General features: G+C 34.7%; 1 protein-coding gene across 1 annotated transcript in view; it reads left to right on the top strand.

Moving 5' to 3' along the window:
• The window catches only part of LOC149792984 (WD40 repeat-containing protein SMU1), a 55624-nt gene that overhangs the window by 24197 nt on the left and 10378 nt on the right, over positions 1–21049 (top strand). Inside the window, exons 7-11 of the mRNA XM_089966851.1 lie at positions 3206–3346; positions 5610–5705; positions 9889–10016; positions 15714–15815; positions 19505–19697. Coding sequence (XP_089822977.1) covers positions 3206–3346; positions 5610–5705; positions 9889–10016; positions 15714–15815; positions 19505–19697 — 660 coding nt within the window. The remainder of the gene's footprint in view (positions 1–3205; positions 3347–5609; positions 5706–9888; positions 10017–15713; positions 15816–19504; positions 19698–21049) is intronic.

A 21049-nucleotide genomic window follows, 5' to 3' on the forward strand; every position in this document is an offset into this window, starting at 1 on the left:
TCAAAAACGTTATTTAAATATTGGTACATACATCGCTTGGCATTTAAAATAATAATTTGAGTCTTACCAAGTTAAAATATTTTTTCAAGAACTCTTGAACTCTCCCCATTGTCATAAAGTCAAATAACTTTAATTTTTCTTCTGAAGTATTCTACGTTAATGTGATGACGTGTTTAAGTTTTGTAACGATTTATTCCTGTGTTGCTAATTGCTCGGTACTGCAACTTAATTATACAGTCAGAAGTTTTGTAGAGTGGATGAAATACCTTGTTTATAAAGGAATTATTACATATTTTGTCACATGATTTTTTGGTCTTTGTTTGGTACCCAGTTTTGTTTAAAATTGATTTTCAGTGTTTTAATCCTCAAAATCTATATTTATCCTATGATGACCATGTTATGATCTTACAGTTACGTCCCGTTGTAGTAATCAAAGAAAAAAACTCATGTGCCGTGGGAAGCCCAAAACTCTGTCACAACATTGTTGACCCCATTTCCTGTGATTGTCAGCGTTAATGAAAACCTTAGTGGTACATGTACTTTAGCCAACACTTCTTTCAGTAATGTAAACCTGACGTCAGGAAACAGATTTTGGTATAGATAATGAAACACTGACATCAGGAAACAGAATTTGGTATAGATAATGAAACACTGACATCAGGAAACAGATTTTGGTATAGATAATGAAACACTGACATCAGGAAACAGATTTTGGTATAGATAATGAAAACCTGACATCAGGAAACAGATTTTGGTATAGATAATGAAAACCTGACATCAGAAAACAGATTTTGGTATAGATAATGAAACACTGACATCAGTAAACAGATTTTGGTATAGATAATCAGATTACTTACCATACTGCATGAATTAAATATTGACTCTGGACATATATTAGAATAAAATGTGGCTGAGGGGTAAAGTTTACATTTTTGCACTAATATGCTAGTCATGTTAGAGGGGTGGCCTTTCTTGAGGAGTACTTTTGAACATAAACTCATCAGTGCCAAGGATTTCTGGCCGTAAAATGTGGGTTGCCGCAGGTCTTAGGGGACATTAATGAAGGTGACCACTGTATTAGAAAAAATTCCTGACACTGTTCCATATTCCCTATATAAATGCATAATATCACCAGTTTAGAAGATGCCATGTTAAGTATTATTTCAGTTATGAATGTTCAGAAATGTTTTGGATTTTTTTTCTCAACAAATTTAAATTTGAATGAGAATAAGGTCATTTTAAAATGGTGAATACCCATTTTGTCAATTAATATACATTTTGTCAATTAATATACATTTTGTCAATTAATATCCATTTTGTCAATTAATATACATTTTGTCAATTAATATACATTTTGTCAATTAATACCCATTTTGTCAATTAATATACATTTTGTCAATTAATATACATTTTCCATTTCAAAACCTGCATAAATGTGTATAGTTTAATATATCTGTCTCATACAGAGAAAATGTGAAACTTAACACTTTATCTCACAGAGTGTATGTTTTTTAGGCAGTTGATAACACGTGTACTAAAGTTACATAGTGCATTGTTCTATAAATAGAACACCTGTTACCTATTTCACTCTATACACATAGGCCTTTCTTTTGACTGTTATAGCAGTGTAGTATATGTTACGTTTAACGTCAATTTTAACCATTTTACATTTTTTGTACATATTTATTATGTATAGAAATACTTAGGAGTAAAATCTGATCATTTTAGCTTATAATTATTTTTTTTGTGCTTTAAAATCTTTGGAGAACTCATTCACCTTTAAGCCAGTGAAGCCGTGTGACCAACCACTGCTAACATTTCTCATACTTGAAATATACCAGTTCTTTGTGTTTGCCTAAATCACTAGGTCACCTGCATTTGATAAATTATAGAAACTCTGTGTTGTCTACATCAATATCAGAAGCTTTACCTAAGTTATTGAAGCTTTCAAAGTAGTGATTCTAATCGTGCAAACTCCAGACATGTACTGAACAAAATCTGTGGCCTCCATTTTGGCGAGTGGAGAATCCAACCCTGTTACTTTAAAAAGCATATTGCTGCTAGAGTTTAAATAGTGACCACTTGATCTGACATAATGGTCATTCAAATCAATGAATGTAGTACCTACTAGAGTTTAAATAGTGACCACTTGATCTGACATAATGGTCATTCAAATCAATGAATGTAGTACCTACTAGGGAATTTTCCCCAAGGGTGCCACTACAAAAACCCAGCTAAAAATGGTTGATGTTTACAGCAGGTGTCCAAATGTGCTTCCATGAAAATGGTGTAAAGGCATCCCAAGGTGCTTCCGTGTCAGTCAGGTAGATGCATATAGTAATGGGTTAAGAAATGTGCTTACAAGTAGACACACTTCTTACCATAATAAACGGGGTACTCCAGGGGGCAGAGTCGTCTAAGGCATTTTCCTTTACATTTATTCTAAATGAAAACTTAAAGTAAACTTCAAGACAAACCTGCACTTAATGTCCTGTAGTCTTATTGCACATTTTATTTTTTGCATACACATTTAATTTTACATGCCTGATCTGGCTTTCGATACAGCTGTTCAATCCATTTTTCTGTACCACACACTTCAACTACATAGGTTTCTACTTTGATGTTTGCACATAGATACTTTAAGATGCATTGAATCAAACTTTTATAATCACACTTCTTTTTAAATTGTGTTCATACAGTAAAGTTAAAATTATTTAGAAAGCATAAAAACGGCAATGTAATAAATACAAAACCACATTCATGTTTTGTTCTGATTCTGGGAAAACAATTGTTTGATATGGCTTTTCAATATAATTTGGCCTGATGTCCTTATTGTATCCCAACACTATATCAAACTCATTCTTATGCAGTTTTATGTATGTATTGTACATCTTATAGTATGTCTATATACCATGTAAACAATGTATCTGTCTATAAAGTTTTGGCTACACATTTTCCAGGATGACATTTTTAACATAATTTATCTACATTCATTGACAGATTTAAAGAGTTCAAGAAAATGCATATCTGGAATTTTTTTGTTAATTTTCTTTCTAATTTCATTGTTTTGCAACCAGCTTTTATGAAATCATTTTAAGCTAAAAAAAACATGAACAAAAATGTAATTTTGTAACTTTATGTTTGGATAATATCTTATTAAAATCTTTGATATTCCATTAAAACAAGCTTTTTTCCCTTGTTACAGTTTGGGCAGAAAGCCCACATTGAGTGTGCCAGATTTTCTCCAGATGGTCAATATTTAGTAACTGGATCAGTGGATGGCTTTGTAGAGGTTTGGAACTTCACAACCGGCAAGATCCGGAAGGATTTACGTTACCAGGCACAGGTAAAACACTTAACCATATGGTACCAGGCACAGGTATAACACTTAACCATATCATACCAGACACAAGTAAAACACTTAACCATACAGTACCAGGCACAGGTAAAGCACTTAACCATATGGTACTAGGCATAGGTAATGCACTTAACCATATCATACCAGACACAAGTAAAACACTTAACCATACAGTACCAGGCACAGGTAAAGCACTTAACCATATGGTACTAGGCATAGGTAATGCACTTAACCATATCATACCAGACACAAGTAAGACACTTAACCAAACAGAACCAGGCACAGGTACAACACTTGACAAAACAGAACCAGGCACAGGTAAAAACTTAACCACATGGTATCAGGCACAGATAAAACACATAACCACATAGCTATTTAATTACTATAATTAGAAGACACAAAAATTGTCTTCTCCTGAAATGATTTTAAATATAGGTCAAGTCAAGCATCATTATATGGTGAAGAATCTTTACACAAAAATATTGAAATAACTTGTCATCTAAATAAAGAGGTCTAAGTTAATCAAATACAAAATAAACCTTGGTTTCATGCACAAAACCAATGAAGTTATTAAGAAGAAATGTTTCCTTTGGATGTAAATTTTAGCCACACATACATGACTTAAATAAAAAATAAACCATGGTTTCATGCACAAAAACAATGAAGTCATTAAGAAGGATTATTTATTTTCGATATGAATTTTAGCCACACATGCATGGTGCAGATCAGAGCCTACATGGAAACAATAAGCAAGGGCAGAAGGTGTGATATTTTTTGCCTAAAGCTCCTGCTTCTATCTCCTATGTTCTCTCAAATAAAGAAGACACAAAATAAGCCCTGCACATTTTTTTCATATTTCAAAGTATAAGGTAGAAGTAAAACTTTCTATTTAATGTTTTTCCTTGTTGCATTGCTTTATTTTATCTTCTACACACATGTCTATGAAGACTTTCTTTTTATTCTGTAATTCTTTTAGACATCAATGAAGATTTTCTTTTTATTTTGTTAGTCTTTTACACAGACATCAGTGAAGACTTTCTTTTTTTTCTGTTAGTCTTTTACACAGACATCAATGAAGACTTTCTTTTTTTTCTGTTAGTCTTTTACACAGACATCAATGAAGACTTTCTATTTATTCTGTAAGTCTTTTACACAGACATCTGTGAAGATTTTCATTTTTTTCTGTTAGTCTTTTACACAGACATCAATGAAGACTTTCTATTTATTCTGTTAGTCTTTTACACAGACATCTGTGAAGACTTTCTTTTTTTTCTGTTAGTCTTTTACACAGACATCAATGAAGACTTTCTTTTTTTTCTGTTAGTCTTTTACACAGACATCAATGAAGACTTTCTATTTATTCTGTTAGTCTTTTACACAGACATCAGTGAAGACTTTCTATTTATTGTGTTAGTCTTTTACACAGACATCAATGAAGACTTTCTATTTATTCTGTTAGTCTTTTACACAGACATCTATGAAGATTTTCATTTTATTCTGTAAGTCTTCCTACACAGACATCTATGAAGACCTTTTTTCTGTAAGTCTTCCTACACAGACTTCTGTGAAGACTTTATTTTTAGTCTGTAAGTTTGTTTTACACAGACTTCAGTGAAGACCATATTTTGTTCTGTAAATCTTTTAAACAGACTTCTGTGAAGACAAGTTTTTGTTCTGTCTCTTGCACAGACTTCTGTGAATACTTTTTTTGTTCTGTAAGTCTTTTAAACTGACTTTTATGAAGACATCATTTTGTTGCCTTTTACATGGACTTCTGCTAGGACTTTATATTGTCTTTTACAGACTTGTACGAAGACATTTTTGTTCTTTAAGTCTTTTAAACAGACCTCTATGGAGAGATTTTGTTCTGTTAGTTTTTTACACAGACTAATGCGATTATTTTTGTTCTGTAAGTATTTTACAGATTTCTATGAAAACTTTGTTCTATAAATCTTATACAGAATTCTGTAACTTTCTTATTCTGTATTTTACTCTGAATTATGTGAAGACATAATTTTTATTTTGTAGTCTTTTAAACCGACTTCTGTGAGGACTTTTTTGTGCAGGATAACTTCATTATGATGGATGACGTTTATGAAGAATTTCATTTTATTCTGAAGTCTTTTAAACCGACTTCTATGAAGACTTTTTGTGCAGGATAACTTCATGATGATGGATGACATCTATGAAGATTTTCATTTTATTCTATAAGTCTTCCTACACAGACTTCTATGAAGACTTTTTTATGCAGGATAACTTCATGATGATGGATGATGCTGTGCTGTGCATGTGCTTCAGTCGAGACTCAGAAATGTTATCCACAGGATCACAAGATGGGAAAATCAAGGTATAAAAATAATCTGACCTTACTCAGTTATGACCTTTCCATTTTGCATACATATAAGCTATATTCTGAATGGGGTTGGGGTTGGGTTTGAACCTTTAAGCAGATTTCAGCAAATCCTTAATCTTAAATGCCCATCTGTCTTTCATCTCATGCCTATGTCTTTCATCTCATTTTTTCATTCCACCAAAGTAAGCATCAGCAGCATGATTTCACCATAATAGATTATAAATTAGTTTTGTTGTTTGTTATAACCTGACCAGAGAAGGCAGACAGTTTACCTCTCATTGTGTTATTTATTAAGTCCACTTGACAAGTAGGTAGATTGCTGTACATGTATTTAGCATGATCAGTTGAAATGAGGTATCATTGTATAGAAACATGAGGCATACACATTACCTTATATACCTGTGTGTCAAGTTGACAAAGGCGTAATAACTATTTTTTTTTAGATGTTAAACTACTAGGTCACTTTAATCCAACTATGTTACAAGGCATTGCTAACAAAAGATTTGATAGCCTGACACCCTGGGCTTCTCTGTTTTTAGATTGGGCACTCCTGCATTCTGTGTGAAGTGTCTAACAGGCTTGTCATAAAATAACTCTAATTTGCCTTATAAAACTGTGATTGCACTAACAAAATGTGGAATTTAATTATCTAGTTCTTGAAAAACTTGTAAATTAGTAATATTTAACCCCATGTGTGTCCCATACCCTTATGAATATCATCTACTTAATACCATACTTCTATCAAAAGCTATACACTTTTTGTGTAAAAATCAAAGTTTGTGACCTATAAAGACTGAACAGATTGCTTGGGTTATCTAAAATTAGTACCCACTTGTCCTTAACATGCATGTGATTCTACCATTGGTAGGAAAAAAATAACCATTTTTAAGGCCTTCTAATGTACATATTGTTTTACAGGTGAAATCTACTGCTTTTGAAAAATTGTATTGATTTATATGCTTTCAGAAATGTAAAAAAGAAAGAAAAACAAAACAGTATTTTTTCAAATTCTATCCACACATTACATCAACTAGCCAGAACCAATCTACTGTGAACCAACACTGTTCCAGCAGTCACTGAGACCAGTGTTGTGATGCATAACAGAGTAATCGGATTAAGGCTAGCATGTGTACACAACAAGCTGTTAATTGATTACCTTGCTGTTCAAATCTGGAGAGTGAAGACCAAATGCAGGTTTTTACTAATAGGTGTTATAAGTAATAAATGGATCCTTGACGTTTTGGGGTCTTTGATTAAAAATCAGTAGTCCTTTGCTAGACAGGGATCTGTGGAAAGACCGAACTAGAACGATTTTGCAGAAATGCTTCAGTTATGTAACACTTGTTAAACCTATTGAACAGCGCATATGAAAAATAATAAAAGTATAATGAGAAACTGTATAAAGCAAGACACACTTTAGGTCAACATTGTTATTCATTGAGTAAAGAGAACATCAATAGAGCAGTTGGACAATGATTGACAGCAAAATCTAGAAGAAAACATTGCTTTACATGAAATATTTTGAGATCTGAATAAATTCACATGTGAATTTAAAACCTTAGTTACCGGCAAATCGGGATTATTAGCATATATGCATTTTTTAAACTCGATGATCATGATGGATACATACACTTTTTATATGCACGTATTAATATTAAGAAAGAAAACAAGATGATAAGATATGAAAGAACAGTAGAATATATGAAACAACACAGATTCATAAACAAAGAACCATGAATGAATAGGAACATTTGATGACAGAGAAATATTTAATGCTATTCTCACAAGAAAACAATGCAATACCCAATGCTTTGCAGTTTAAAATAACAGCTTGAATTGATTATGCAATCCACATCATAGTCCAAAATTCAGACATATTCCTCCGGTATTTTCTTTTCATCAGTGACTGTCATGTACTGATTCATTATTGTACTAACACTAATTGTCTTTTGAATCAGATTCCTCATAGCCCAGGAAGATAAAGCCATCTGCATGTTAATCTGACACATAAGGCTACAGAAAGTCATAGCCCATATAAGCCCTCTGTGCGAATCACACTAGACTTAGAAAGTCATAGCCCATCAACCCACAATGTGCGAATCTGATTCCATAGGGTCTGGAAAGTCAGAACCCATAAAACCCCTTTGTGCGAATCTCACTCATACTTCAGAAAGTCATGGCCCATCAAGTCCTCTTAATGTGAATCTGTTGCCATAGGGTCTGGAAAGTCATTACCCATATAAGCTCTCTGTGCAAATTTCACTCAGACTTCAGAAAGTCATGGCCCATCAACCCACAGTGTGTGAATCTGATGCCATAGGGTTTGGAAAGTCATAACCTATGTAAGCTGTCTGTGCAAATTTCACTCAGACTTCAGAAAGTCATAGCCCATCAACCCACAATGTGTGAATCTGATGCCATAGGGTCTGGAAAGTCATTACCCATATAAGCTCTCTGTGCAAATCTCACTCAGGCTTCAGAAAGTCATGGCCCATCAACCCACAGTGTGTGAATCTGATGCCATAGGGTTTGGAAAGTCATAACCCATATAAGCTCTCTGTGCAAATCTCACTCAGGCTTCAGAAAGTCATGGCCCATCAACCCACAATGTGTGAATCTGATGCCATAGGGTTTGGAAAGTCATAACCTATGTAAGCTCTCTGTGCAAATCTCACTCATGCTTCAGAAAGTCATGGCCCATCAACCCACAATGTGTGAATCTGTTGCCATAGGGTCTGGAAAGTCATAACCCATATAAGCTCTCTGTGCAAATCTCACTCAGACTTCAGAAAGTCATGGCCCATCAACCCACAATGAGTGAATCTGATGCTATAGGGTTTGGAAAGTCATAACCCATATAAGCTCTCTGTGCAAATCTCACTCAGGCTTCAGAAAGTCATGGCCCATCAACCCACAATGTGTGAATCTGATGCCATAGGGTTTGGAAAGTCATTACCCATATAAGCTCTCTGTGCAAATCTCACTCAGGCTTCAGAAAGTCATGGCCCATCAACCCACAATGTGTGAATCTGTTGCCATAGGATCTGGAAAGTCATAACCCATATAAGCTCTCTGTGCAAATCTCACTCAGGCTTCAGAAAGTCATGGCCCATCAACCCCTCTAAATGTGAATCTGATTCCACAGGGCATTGAAAGTCATAGCTGTACAAAAGCCCTGTCTGTATAAATCTCACTCCTCAGATTACAGAAAGTCGTAACCTACAAACCGCTCTGAATCAGACTCCTTAGGGTCTGGGAAATAATCACTCACCAACCCCTCTATTTGTAAATCTGACTTCTCAGGGTCTAGAAAGTTATAGCCCACAATCCCTCTGTCAGAATTTGACTTCCCGGAGTCTGGAAAGTCAGAGATGACCAAATATATATTTGTGAATTTGACTTTTCAGGGTCCAGGAAGTCATAGCTCACTAATCCCACTGTCATAGCTCACCAATTATCTGTTTAAATCTGATTCCTTGTGGGGGGGTTGCAGAAAGTTACAGCTTATCAATTCCACTTGTTGAATTTCATTATACTTTTAGCCAATCACTGGAAGAAGAGCAATTTCTGTGCTAGAAAATGTTCTCATTCACAGTGTGTATTTCATCTTGTCTGTTTCTTTCCTCCAGCAGGTGTAGAAATGAAATGCAACCCATTGTTATGGCCATCATTGCATTTATGTCTTTACCTGCAGACTTCACTTAATCATTTGTCTGCACACAGTGCACATAGGTCAACAGGAGTTTGGGGTTACCATCATTAAGAGAGGATATGCACCTGCAATTAAGCCACAACAACATCAGTTTCACCTACCCTTGGATTTTTTTGAAAACAGTTAAATTTCTGGCATGGGTCTCCTTTAGAGTAATTTTGCATCAGTACATGTTGGCTATGTGGTTAGCATACCAGACTGAACGGATGTAAGGTCTAGAGCTGTGAAAATTTTAGTAAACATCTGTGTACCTTTTGATACTAAAGACCAGTTACCCGTGTACCCAATCAAAGGTAAATTATGTCAGTGATCTCATCCTGTTTAGTAAATAGTAATAATTTTCATGTACTTTTCAAAGCAAATGGAATATAATTTCAGTGTAAAATATTTATTTTATGAAAAGCGTAGTAGAAATTACGGATTTGTGTATAATGTCATTAATTAGACAAATACAATTATTTACAGGTATGGAAGATTTTAACAGGACAGTGTCTGCGGAAGTTTGACAAAGCTCACAGCAAAGGAGTCACCTGTGTACAGTTCTCTAAAGATAGCAGTCAGCTTTTAAGTGCATCTTTTGATCAGACTATCAGGTAAACATTGAACTTTGTTGACATCTTGTGTTTGACATCAGGTAAACATTGAACTTTGTTGGACATCTTGTGTTTGACATCAGGTAAACATTGAACTTTGTTGGACATCTTGTGTTTGACATCAGGTAAACATTGAACTTTGTTGGATATCTTGTGTTTGACATCAGGTAAACATTGAACTTTGTTGGACATCTTGTGTTTGACATCAGGTAAACATTGAACTTTGTTGGACATCTTGTGTTTGACATCAGGTAAACATTGAACTTTGTTGGAGATCTTGTGTTTGACATCAGGTAAACATTGAACTTTGTTGGACATCTTGTGTTTGACATCAGGTAAACATTGAACTTTGTTGGACATCTTGTGTTTGACATCAGGTAAACATTGAACTTTGTTGGATATCTTGTGTTTGACATCAGGTGAACATTGAACTTTGTTGGACATCTTGTGTTTGACATCAGGTAAACATTGAACTTTGTTGGAGATCTTGTGTTTGACGTCAGGTAAACATTGAACTTTGTTGGACATCTTGTGTTTGACATCAGGTAAACATTGAACTTTGTTGGACATCTTGTGTTTGACATCAGGTAAACATTGAACTTTGTTGGACATCTTGTGTTTGACATCAGGTAAACATTGAACTTTGTTGGATATCTTGTGTTTGACATCAGGTGAACATTGAACTTTGTTGGACATCTTGTGTTTGACATCAGGTAAACATTGAACTTTGTTGGAGATCTTGTGTTTGACGTCAGGTAAACATTGAACTTTGTTGGACATCTTGTGTTTGACATCAGGTAAACATTGAACTTTGTTGGACATCTTGTGTTTGACATCAGGTAAACATTGAACTTTGTTGGACATTTTGTGTTTGACATCAGGTAAACATTGAACTTTGTTGGACATCTTGTGTTTGACATAAGGATTTTGCAGGGATGAGATCAAGACACCCACCCAACTACATTGGGCAGTGATATAGAAATTGGTTCTGTCTGTTAGTCTACAAGTCCATCACACTTTTGTTTTCTGGAGCATAAACTCAAAACCTTTCAGGATATCTTTATGAAACCTGCTAGTCATAATAGAGTAGTCGTCCAGACTTGGTAGTCATAATAGATAGTGGTCCAGACTTGGTAATCATATTAGAGTAGTGGTTTAGACTTGGTAGTCATCATAGAGTAGTGGTCTAGATTTGGTAGTCATATTAGAGTAGTGGTCTAGATTTGGTAGTCATCATAGAGTAGTGGTCTAGATTTGGTAGTCATAATAGAGTAGTGGTCTAGATTTGGTAGTCATATTAGAGTAGTGGTCTAGACTTGGTAGTCATAATAGTGTTCCAGACTTGGTAAACATATTGGAGTAGTGGTCTAGACTTGATAATCATATTAGAGTAGTGGTCTAGACATGGTAATCATATTTGAGTTGTTTTTTAGACTTGGTAGTCATAATAGAGTAGTGGTCTAGACTTGATAATCATATTAGAGTTGTTGTCTAGACTTGATAGTCATAACAGAGTAGTGGTCTAGACTTGGTAGTCATAATAGATTAGTCTTCCAGACTTGGTAGTCATAATAGAGTAGTGTTCCAGACTTGGTAGTCATATTAGAGAAGTGGTCTAGACTTGATAATCATATTAGATTAGTGTCTAGACATGGTAATCATATTAGAGTTGTTGTTTAGACTTGGTAGTCATAATAGAGTAGTGGTCTAGACTTGGTAGTCATATTAGAGAAGTGTCTAGACATGGTAATCATATTAAAGTTGTTGTTTAGACTTGGTAGTCATAATAGAGTAGTGGTCTAGACTTGGTAATCATATTAGAGTTGTTGTCTAGACTTGATAGTCATAATAGAGTAGTGTTCCAGACTTGGTAGTCATATTAGAGAAGTGGTCTAGACTTGATAATCATATTAGAGTAGTGTCTAGACATGGTAATCATATTAGAGTTGTTGTTTAGACTTGGTAGTCATAATAGAGTAGTGGTCTAGACTTGGTAATCATATTAGAGTTGTTGTCTAGACTTGATAGTCATAATAGAGTAGTGGTCTAGACTTGGTAGTCATAACAGAGTAGTGGTCTAGACTTGATAGTCATAATAGAGTTGTTGTTTAAACTTGGTAGTCATAACAGAGTAGTGGTCTAGATTTGGTAGTCATAACAGAGTAGTGGTCTAGACTTGATAGTCATAATAGAGTTGTTGTTTAAACTTGGTAGTCATAACAGAGTAGTGGTCTAGATTTGGTAGTCATAACAGAGTAGTGGTCTAGACTTGGTAGTCATAGTAGAGTTGTTGTTTAAACTTGGTAGTCATAACAGAGTAGTGGTCTAGACTTGGTAGTCATAATAGAGTTGTGGTCTAGACTTGGTAGTCATAGTAGAGTTGTTGTTTAAACTTGGTAGTCATAATAGAGTAGTGGTCTAGATTTGGTAGTCATAACAGAGTAGTGGTCTAGACTTGGTAGTCATAGTAGAGTTGTTGTTTAAACTTGGTAGTCATAACAGAGTAGTGGTCCAGATGTGCCTTTTGAGTTTCAGAATTCTTCAGTCTCAATAATTTTAATGTTATCTGTTTGCCTCTCCATCCATTATCCACACTTTCATTTCTGGAGTACAACTCCATCCATTATCCACCATTTCATTTTTGGAGTACAACTTCAAGACTATTCAGTCTATCCATTCATTATTCTAGTAGTCCACATGTGCCGTTTGATATTCACAGTTCTTCATTTTCAGTGTGTTTAGTTCACCTGTCTTTAAGGCCATATGTGTGACCCTGCATCCATCATGCTTTGTCCATCTGTCAACAGTTGCTTGTTACAGTTCTTGAGTTAATATTTCTAATCTGATTCAATAAAACTTTAAATATGGGTTTATATAATGAAAATCTCAAACAAGTCTGATAATGAGTGCGATCCGTGAGTGTTAATTGACTGATTTACCACTCTGGAGGTCATATTATTAATCCGGTTTCGACCAAATTTGAAATATGGGCCTGTGTCATCAAGATCTTTGATGGTTTCAGTAGCTTGTGAGATCTATGCATGCTAATGAAATAAAATCTTGCATCTGATTTCCTGAATTTTTTACTGTTCTGGAAGTAATATTTCTTATCCACTTTCAATCACACTTGGAACAATCACTCTTGGAATATATACTTATATCATCAAGATCTTGGACAGTGACAGAAATAAACAAAATTCATGCATATTAATGAAGTTATCTTTCAGTATTTTTAAGCTTTATTTCACTCAGAAAGCTGTAATTCTAATCTGATTTAGATCAGTTTTGGAATATGGACTTATGTTGTCAACATTTTGTACTGTTTTGAAAGTGAACAGGATCCATGCATATTGATAAGGTGATGTTGCATCTGATTGGCTGAGCTTGTCTTGAATACACATTTTGATTTAATTTGACCCTGCTTCAAATATAGACTTACATGATGTAGATCTCGCATGAGTTTGATAACATATGGGATTTATATGCATTAACAAAGTGATCTTGCATGGGAATGGGGGGCCCGGAGTGGTCTAAAGCGCTCTCCATTATGGATCACTGCCATCTCACCTCTGTCTGCGTGGGTTCGAGTCTCGGACTCAGCCAATGCAGGTATGTGAGAAAGCATGCCAGTCGCTTCTCGTGGGTCGGTGGTTCTTTCTGGGGTTTTCCTGGGTTCTTCCTCCACCATGATTAATACTGGCCGCCATGTATAGCCTATCGTGTGCTGAAAAATGGCGTTAAACCCTATAACAACAAGAACAACATGGGAATGGCTGGTGGTGTTGCCACATCAGAGACTGCTCCTTGTGCAGTTTTGATCAATCTTAGTCATCGGCTGAAATCATTAAGATCTTGGATGGATTAGTACAGTTACGATTCATGCATATTATTGAGTTGAATTGGAATCTGATAGTTGTGCTTATCAGTGCTCCAGGAACTCTATTTCTGTTATTTTTATCAAATTTAGTAAATAGGCATATAGCATCTAGATTTATGTTCTTTTTGTTGAATAAGCTTGATGCATGTTTATGAGTTAATCTTGTATATGATTGGCAGAGTTTCATGCCACTTGAGAGACAGTATTTCATACCATATTTTTATTTGATATTTTTGTAGGGATGGGGCAGTAGATGACTCCATCTTGTTAGTATTTATTCTTTTGCTTCAGCTTTTTCTGTAATTCTTGCATAATTCAGTCTTCCAATTAATTTGAAGCCTTTCCAGATTTCATAAATATTTACAGCCACAAAGAAATTTATCAAACTGAAATAAAAAATCTTTTTTTTTCTCTCAATATTTCAGTCCTCTCGCTTGTAAACAAAATAAACTTGATATATAGTAATTTCTGATGATTAATCTTTTCTTGTCCGACCCTTCAGTTTGCAAGTCTTGGAGAGGTTTTGGCGAAACCTTCGTCAGATGTATGTGATAATTGGACAGTGTATAGCACACCTTAGTCAGAATAAAAAAGAAGTTACTAGCCTAAGTCCGTGTCCAGGCTTTAGCATTGGAAATGCTGAGGATGTCTTTTACCCAACTTGAGCTAGATATATAATTATCTACACCACTTCCCTTGAGATCAAAATCACTGTTAAGAAAATTTGTACATCTGTGACTCCCATCTGTGTTCTTTAAAAAAAATTTAACCACTGAGCATGTTCAAATAAAATTGGAAATTCATATATGTCATGACTTGATAGTGTGTTGCATATGACAGCCACAGCCCTACCCCTTGGTCAAACTGACAGTAAAAGGAAAATGTAAATCGGTGACTTATAAACAAACTTGAGTCATTTACAGATCCCCTCACAAACTTGTCAGAGTAAGTGTATCATGCATACAACATTCACTACTTCTGTCTTAAATACTGTGATGGGGTGATTCTCTGATAAGAAATGCCCTAAAAATTCTGTGCTAAATTTGACTGCAGTAATATCAATTTTACAGAAATAATTCAGTCTACTGATATAAAACAGAAGAAACAGTTGCATGGTTCTGCAATTAAGCTAATATAAATTTGTATGCATTGCTGTTATCAGTATGTTAATTATGACAGAATTTTCAAAAATATCAATTTTGAGCTTCTAGCTTGGTCTCGTTAGTAAGATAGATAGCAAAAAGTTTAAATATATCATTTTAATATGGATGTGGAGTTCCATTCAAAACACAGGTAAAAGTAATCATTGCAATTTCGAACTCTTAAATTAATATGATATGGTTAAAAGGATTTAATAAACACTAAGCATTCCCTACCCAATATTATGAAATAAAGTTGACCTCAGCTACGTTGTCCAGTAGTTGCACTGTACATTTCTCGGTAAGGCTATTAGTGTTTGATATAAGCAAAATCTGTCTTGTATAAAACACATATCTACTAGATTTTGTCCCTCAACTATATTGGTACAGAAATTGTCATTATTCCAGTTAAGTATTTGTTCATACCAAGAAAAATACAACTATGAATCAGTAGGAACAGCTAAATATCGACATACGTTTATAAAGATTGATATTTATGTTTTTATCTTCACCTAGTTATTTTTAATGTGGATTGTTGTGAAACTTAAGTCAGTCATGTGTCTGTAGTACTTAAAGTAACCACATCATGTCTCTTCAAAAAATACAAAAGCTTATTGGGGTTTTATTTTTTAATCAGTTTTCATTTATTTTGAATAATAAATGACCTTGTTTTGTATGCAGAATTCATGGCCTAAAATCTGGAAAGACGTTAAAAGAATTCACTGGCCACACGTCATTTGTTAATGATGCAGTGTTTACTCAGGATGGACACCATATCATAAGGTGAGTTTTCTTTTTCAATAGTTTAATACAATTTAGAGTAAATACATGTTTAGGAAATCTGTGGAATATTACAGTAGTATGGAAAACAGTACTGTCATTCTTATTCTATATCATTCTTTCTTTCTCTCTCTCACACACACACACATGGGTACAAGAAGGCTTCAGTGGATTTAGAAGATGAAGGAGAGCAGACATAGACATATTTCTATCTTCTTCCTCAGTCAGTGAAGGTATAAAGAAAGTTCTGACCACATAACTGCTAAAAATATGGAATCTGAGCAATTCCAAGTTTTTCTGTGAAAAGTCAGCTACCAACATTATTCTGTCTATCTGGTATTACACACATTGGGTGATGTTCAGCATTGAGCTGCCATCCTTGGATAAAATCATTGCTGTAGTCAATATGACCAAACCTTTATTTTATAAGCTGGACAAAAATATCCTGCATACCACCTCCAAGTTAGTGCAGAATGTAATCACTACATCCTCTATGCAGCATTTGGCTTCTTCCTCTATTCTGTGTTTAGCTACTTCCTCTATGCTACATTTGGCTACTTCCTCTATGCTATGTTTAGCTACTTCCTCTATGCTACATTTGGCTACTTCCTCTATGCTACATTATGCTTCTTCTATGCTACATTAGGCTATTTCCTCTGTGCTACATTTGGCTACTTCCTCTATGCTACATTTGGCTACTTCCTCTATGCTGTTTAGCTACTTCCTCTATGCTACATTTGGCTACTTCCTGTATGCTACATTATGCTTCTTCTATGCTACATTAGGCTATTTCCTCTGTGCTACATTTGGCTACTTCCTCTATGCAGCATTTGGCTACTTCCTCTATTCTGTGTTTAGCTACTTCCTCTATGCTACATTTGACTACTTCTTTTATGCAACATTTGGCTACTTCCTCTATTCTGTATTTAGCTACTTCCTTTATGGTACATTTAGCTACTTCCTCTATGCTACATTTGGCTACATCCTCTCTGCTACATTTAGCTACTTCCTCTTTGCTACTTCTGGCTACTTCCTCTATTCTACATTTAGGTACTTCCTCCATGCCCCATTTAGCTACTCCATCTATGCCACATTTAGCTTCTTGCTTTATGCTACATTTTGCTACTTCTACGCTGCATTTCACTACTTTTTCTATGCTGCATTTCACTACTGTTTCTATGTTGCATTTGGCTACTTCCTCTATGTTGCATTTGGCTACTTCCTCTTTGCTGCATTTGGCTACTTCCTCTTTGCTTCCTCTATGCTACTTTTGGCTACTTCCTGTTTGCTACATTTGGCTGCTTCTCTATGTTGCATTTCACTACTTTTTCTATACTGCATTTGGCTACTTCCTCTATGCTGTATTTGGATTCACTGGCTACTTTTCAACTGGTCAAAAATCAGGTGGCAATCATGAATCGGGATGCCTTAGTCTGCATTGCCAAGGTGATTAATAGAGATATGCATCACAATTGCCAATGCCTTGAGAGTGATCTTTTGTAATAGGATACCTGCCTGCACTCATCAGCCCTAAAGCCTTATAATGCCTTGGCTCCACATTTAGCTTCTTTTGGAATACCATTGATGTTTGGTGAATAAAATTGAAGATGTAATGAAGCAGGCATCATAAGGACTACCATTTAAGTTTGCTGTTGCAGTGGAAGTTGGGAAATTCAGGTGCTAACTAATGCTGATTGCTTTTCTCAGGTGAGGTAAATCTTCAATTAATAGCCTTCTGAATCAAGTGGCAGAGATTCCTGTGCTAGTGAAAATTGTATGAGCAAGAAGGTCCATCACTTTGAAAGCCTCTGAACTATAAGTAGCTAGCTATGGACTTTTCAAGAAGCAGTTAACTCTGCTTATAACCAAACATACCTTTCCAGAACTTAGACATATTTCTCTATCATGGAAAGGAAGACATAAGCCAGAACAAAGACCTTTCCAACCTTATAGCCTAAATCATGATAATTCCTCAACTCAGCTAGCCCAGACATCTATGATCTGCTGGGGGCAAGTGAAATTTCATGTACACAGCCTAAATTTTACATAGAAAAAGGAACAGAAATTGGAATTCTTGAGAACATTTTACATGTATCATTGCTGGACTTATAGCTAAACATTGGAAATGTTACCCACTGTTGCCAATTTCAATTTCAACTTGCCTCAATCAACTGATTGGGCCCTTGATTCAAAATGGAATGTACTTTGGGCTCTGATGTGTTGAACAAGGCAACCTTTAAACTACTGTCTAGAACCTTTCTGACTAGCCATTTCTACAAGACCCACTGAACCATGGGAAGCTGCTGGCAGCTTTCTCACATACCAACATATTTCGAGTCCAAGACTCGAACCCACATGGACAGAGGTAAAATGGCAGTGATTAGTAAAGGCAAGCACTATAGACCACTCAGCCACCTGGAGCCTAAATATAGCCAAGATAAGGCATGTTTTCACATCAATGTGCTTCACATGTCTTTACTTATTAAATGACATGGGATAAAAAATGCACAATTGTATTGTTCATATGCTCAAACAACCAATCTAAGCAATAAGAAACCACTGTTAGGGAACACCTCATAAAGCAGGTGACTGTTTAATAAGTGACTTTATCAGTTAAGTGTGTTAGGGAAAATGAGAATGGCCATTGAGACCAGCTGACTATTTTACGACTCTGCACAAGAAAAGTGCTCTTCTTAATTGTTCATTTTAAATAAAGTTACATCAGGTATTGCTGTGTATATTTAATTTAATAGTTTGTTTTTAAAAAAAATTATTTCATTACATGCTATTGTAATGTAACATTGTATGCTGGACTTGACCTTGTCCAAAATTGAGTTCATTTATGCTTGATCTAATTGATTTTTGTTGTTACTTCATTTTATATCAACAACTAATACATACAGATTATTCTCTCTCTGTATGGGCTTAATATCAGGATCATTATTAATAGAAAAAATAAATATGTTTATTTGGGTCAGGGTTTTGGACTTTGCTAAGTGAATTTTACAGGTAATGGTTTTGATTTTTTAAATAACTGGATCATTCTAGAAAGGTTATTTTCCATTAGGTAATGTTTTTTTTTTATTTATCGAAAATGCTAATTGTGACATTAGGTCAAGTAGAGAACTATATAATCTTGTAATTGTGAGGACTTGGTCCTTCATGCTTTAACATCTAGCACTTTCAAGTTGTATGCTGTGACCAGTATTTTTATTTATTTTGGGCTGGAATCTTTTTTGTTCAAATTATTAAACTCAAGTGATTATTTTCTCTGGAAAAAACAAAAGTGCTCTATAAAATTCATTGATTAAGACATTCACTGGAATTTATACTGAATTCAAATCTGTAACTATATTACTGTGATTCAACAAAAGAATGTTGACACATCAGCACTCCATAGGCTACCTCATACATGTCACCAACTTAAGTTTTGGAATTTTTTATATACTTGTATAGAATTTTATTCAGGACTTTAAATTACTAGGACTTGTTTCTGTAATTCTTGGAATATTTGGGGATTTAATTTGTAATACCGTAAGGTTTTTTTTCTTTTTCTTATTCACTATGTATTCTGGGGAAATAAATATTTAATTTTACAAAAGCTTGTTGTCTTTCACTCTTTTCTGTTTCTTATTGTCAGAGCATAGACTTGTAACTGTATACATTTGGGAAAAAAACATTCTGCATTCCAGTGCCAGCTCAGATGGAACTATCAAAGTGTGGAGCATCAAATCCCAAGAGTGTCAGTCTACATTCAAGTCACTGGGGGGGACTGCAGGAAGTGACATCACAGTTCATAGTATTCACCCTCTTCCCCGTAATGCAGAGCAGTTCATTGTGTGCAACAGATCCAACACCATTGTTATCATGAATATGCAGGGACAGGTGAGGCTTTAATATTAGTGCAACATTATTTTTAGCAAGGTATATATATATATGTATATATATCTTAGCCTGAACACTTAAGGGAATTCATTATAAGTGTTAAATTTAGGTATCTCATTCAATATTAAAGATTTGGTGTGACACAAAGCCTCCCTTATTTACCTATAAAATTTTCACTTAGGGCTGTTGACTATCCTTTTTACATTTGCATTAAGAATGTACGTGGACTTTTTTAATTGTTGTAGATACCACCATTTCAAGTTGCTTCCCAAAAGTAGTCTGTTTTACTATTTATAGGAAAGGACAAACGGGGTAAAGGCCAATTTTGGTCACCAATCAGATCAAATAAAATAGTTTTTTCTATCTTCCTTAACTATGTATTAAATTTGAACCAAGAACAACTTTTAATAAAGGAAAGTGACCATTAGAAAAGACTGATCTTCTTCCTCATTATGGCACCATATTTTATCATGGATTATATAAGTATGATAAATAGTAAGCTTGATTACCAACACAATTTCATACTGAATTTTGCTTTGGATAAAGATATTATAAATAATAGTCAATGATTGTACCCAGATCTGCCAACTCTTATGATTTTGCCATAAGTCTTACTAAAATTACCCTTAAAATATGAACTTAGGGCATAAAGGCAAAAACTACCAAAAAAATGATCAATGCCGAAAAATCCGGAAAATTTGTTCATCGCTGTTTGCATGATGAAACTGTTGATCATAGAATTTTGTTTAGAAATGGCGTCAGCAGGCGATGCATGTTTAAGACGAAAGGGAAAATAAGCCTCTTAAAAAGTATTAATAATCAACACAGGAAAAATGAAAAGGAATATTCAGATTCTTGTGAATAAAAGCTGGAAGGAACACAATTATGTTTATTGGACATCACATGCCAATTTGAGCATGACTTGTGGTGGGAAATATGATTGCCATCATCATGTGAAATGGAAAAAGAATTTCCAAGAATTTCATCAGGTTGAGAGAGAGCAACAACAAGCCATTGAGCTGCATGGGGTTTGGAAATAAAATGTGTGCACTCTACTAGTGGTAAATAAAATCTATGCGTACTTTACAAACTTTTCAGTTGAACATAATGTTTATCGTCACTGCACGTTCCAAATACCAAACTTTTAATTACGTTTTCCTGTTTTACAATAGCAGTTTATGATATTTTGTTACACCTTGCTAAAAAATGGTCAAACTTACAGAAAAATATCAACTGCCTTGCTGATATGGACTTGTCAGGGTTGGCAGGTCTGATTGTACCTATAAAACTTGCTTTTTGTTTTACAACATTGTTTAAATTATGTGACACCTATTTTCATTTTTATTAGGACT

The sequence above is a fragment of the Sinohyriopsis cumingii genome, chromosome 8 (assembly GCF_028554795.1).
Source record: "Sinohyriopsis cumingii isolate HCF-2022 chromosome 8, ASM2855479v2, whole genome shotgun sequence".
Classification (NCBI taxonomy): Eukaryota; Metazoa; Mollusca; class Bivalvia; order Unionida; family Unionidae; genus Sinohyriopsis; species Sinohyriopsis cumingii.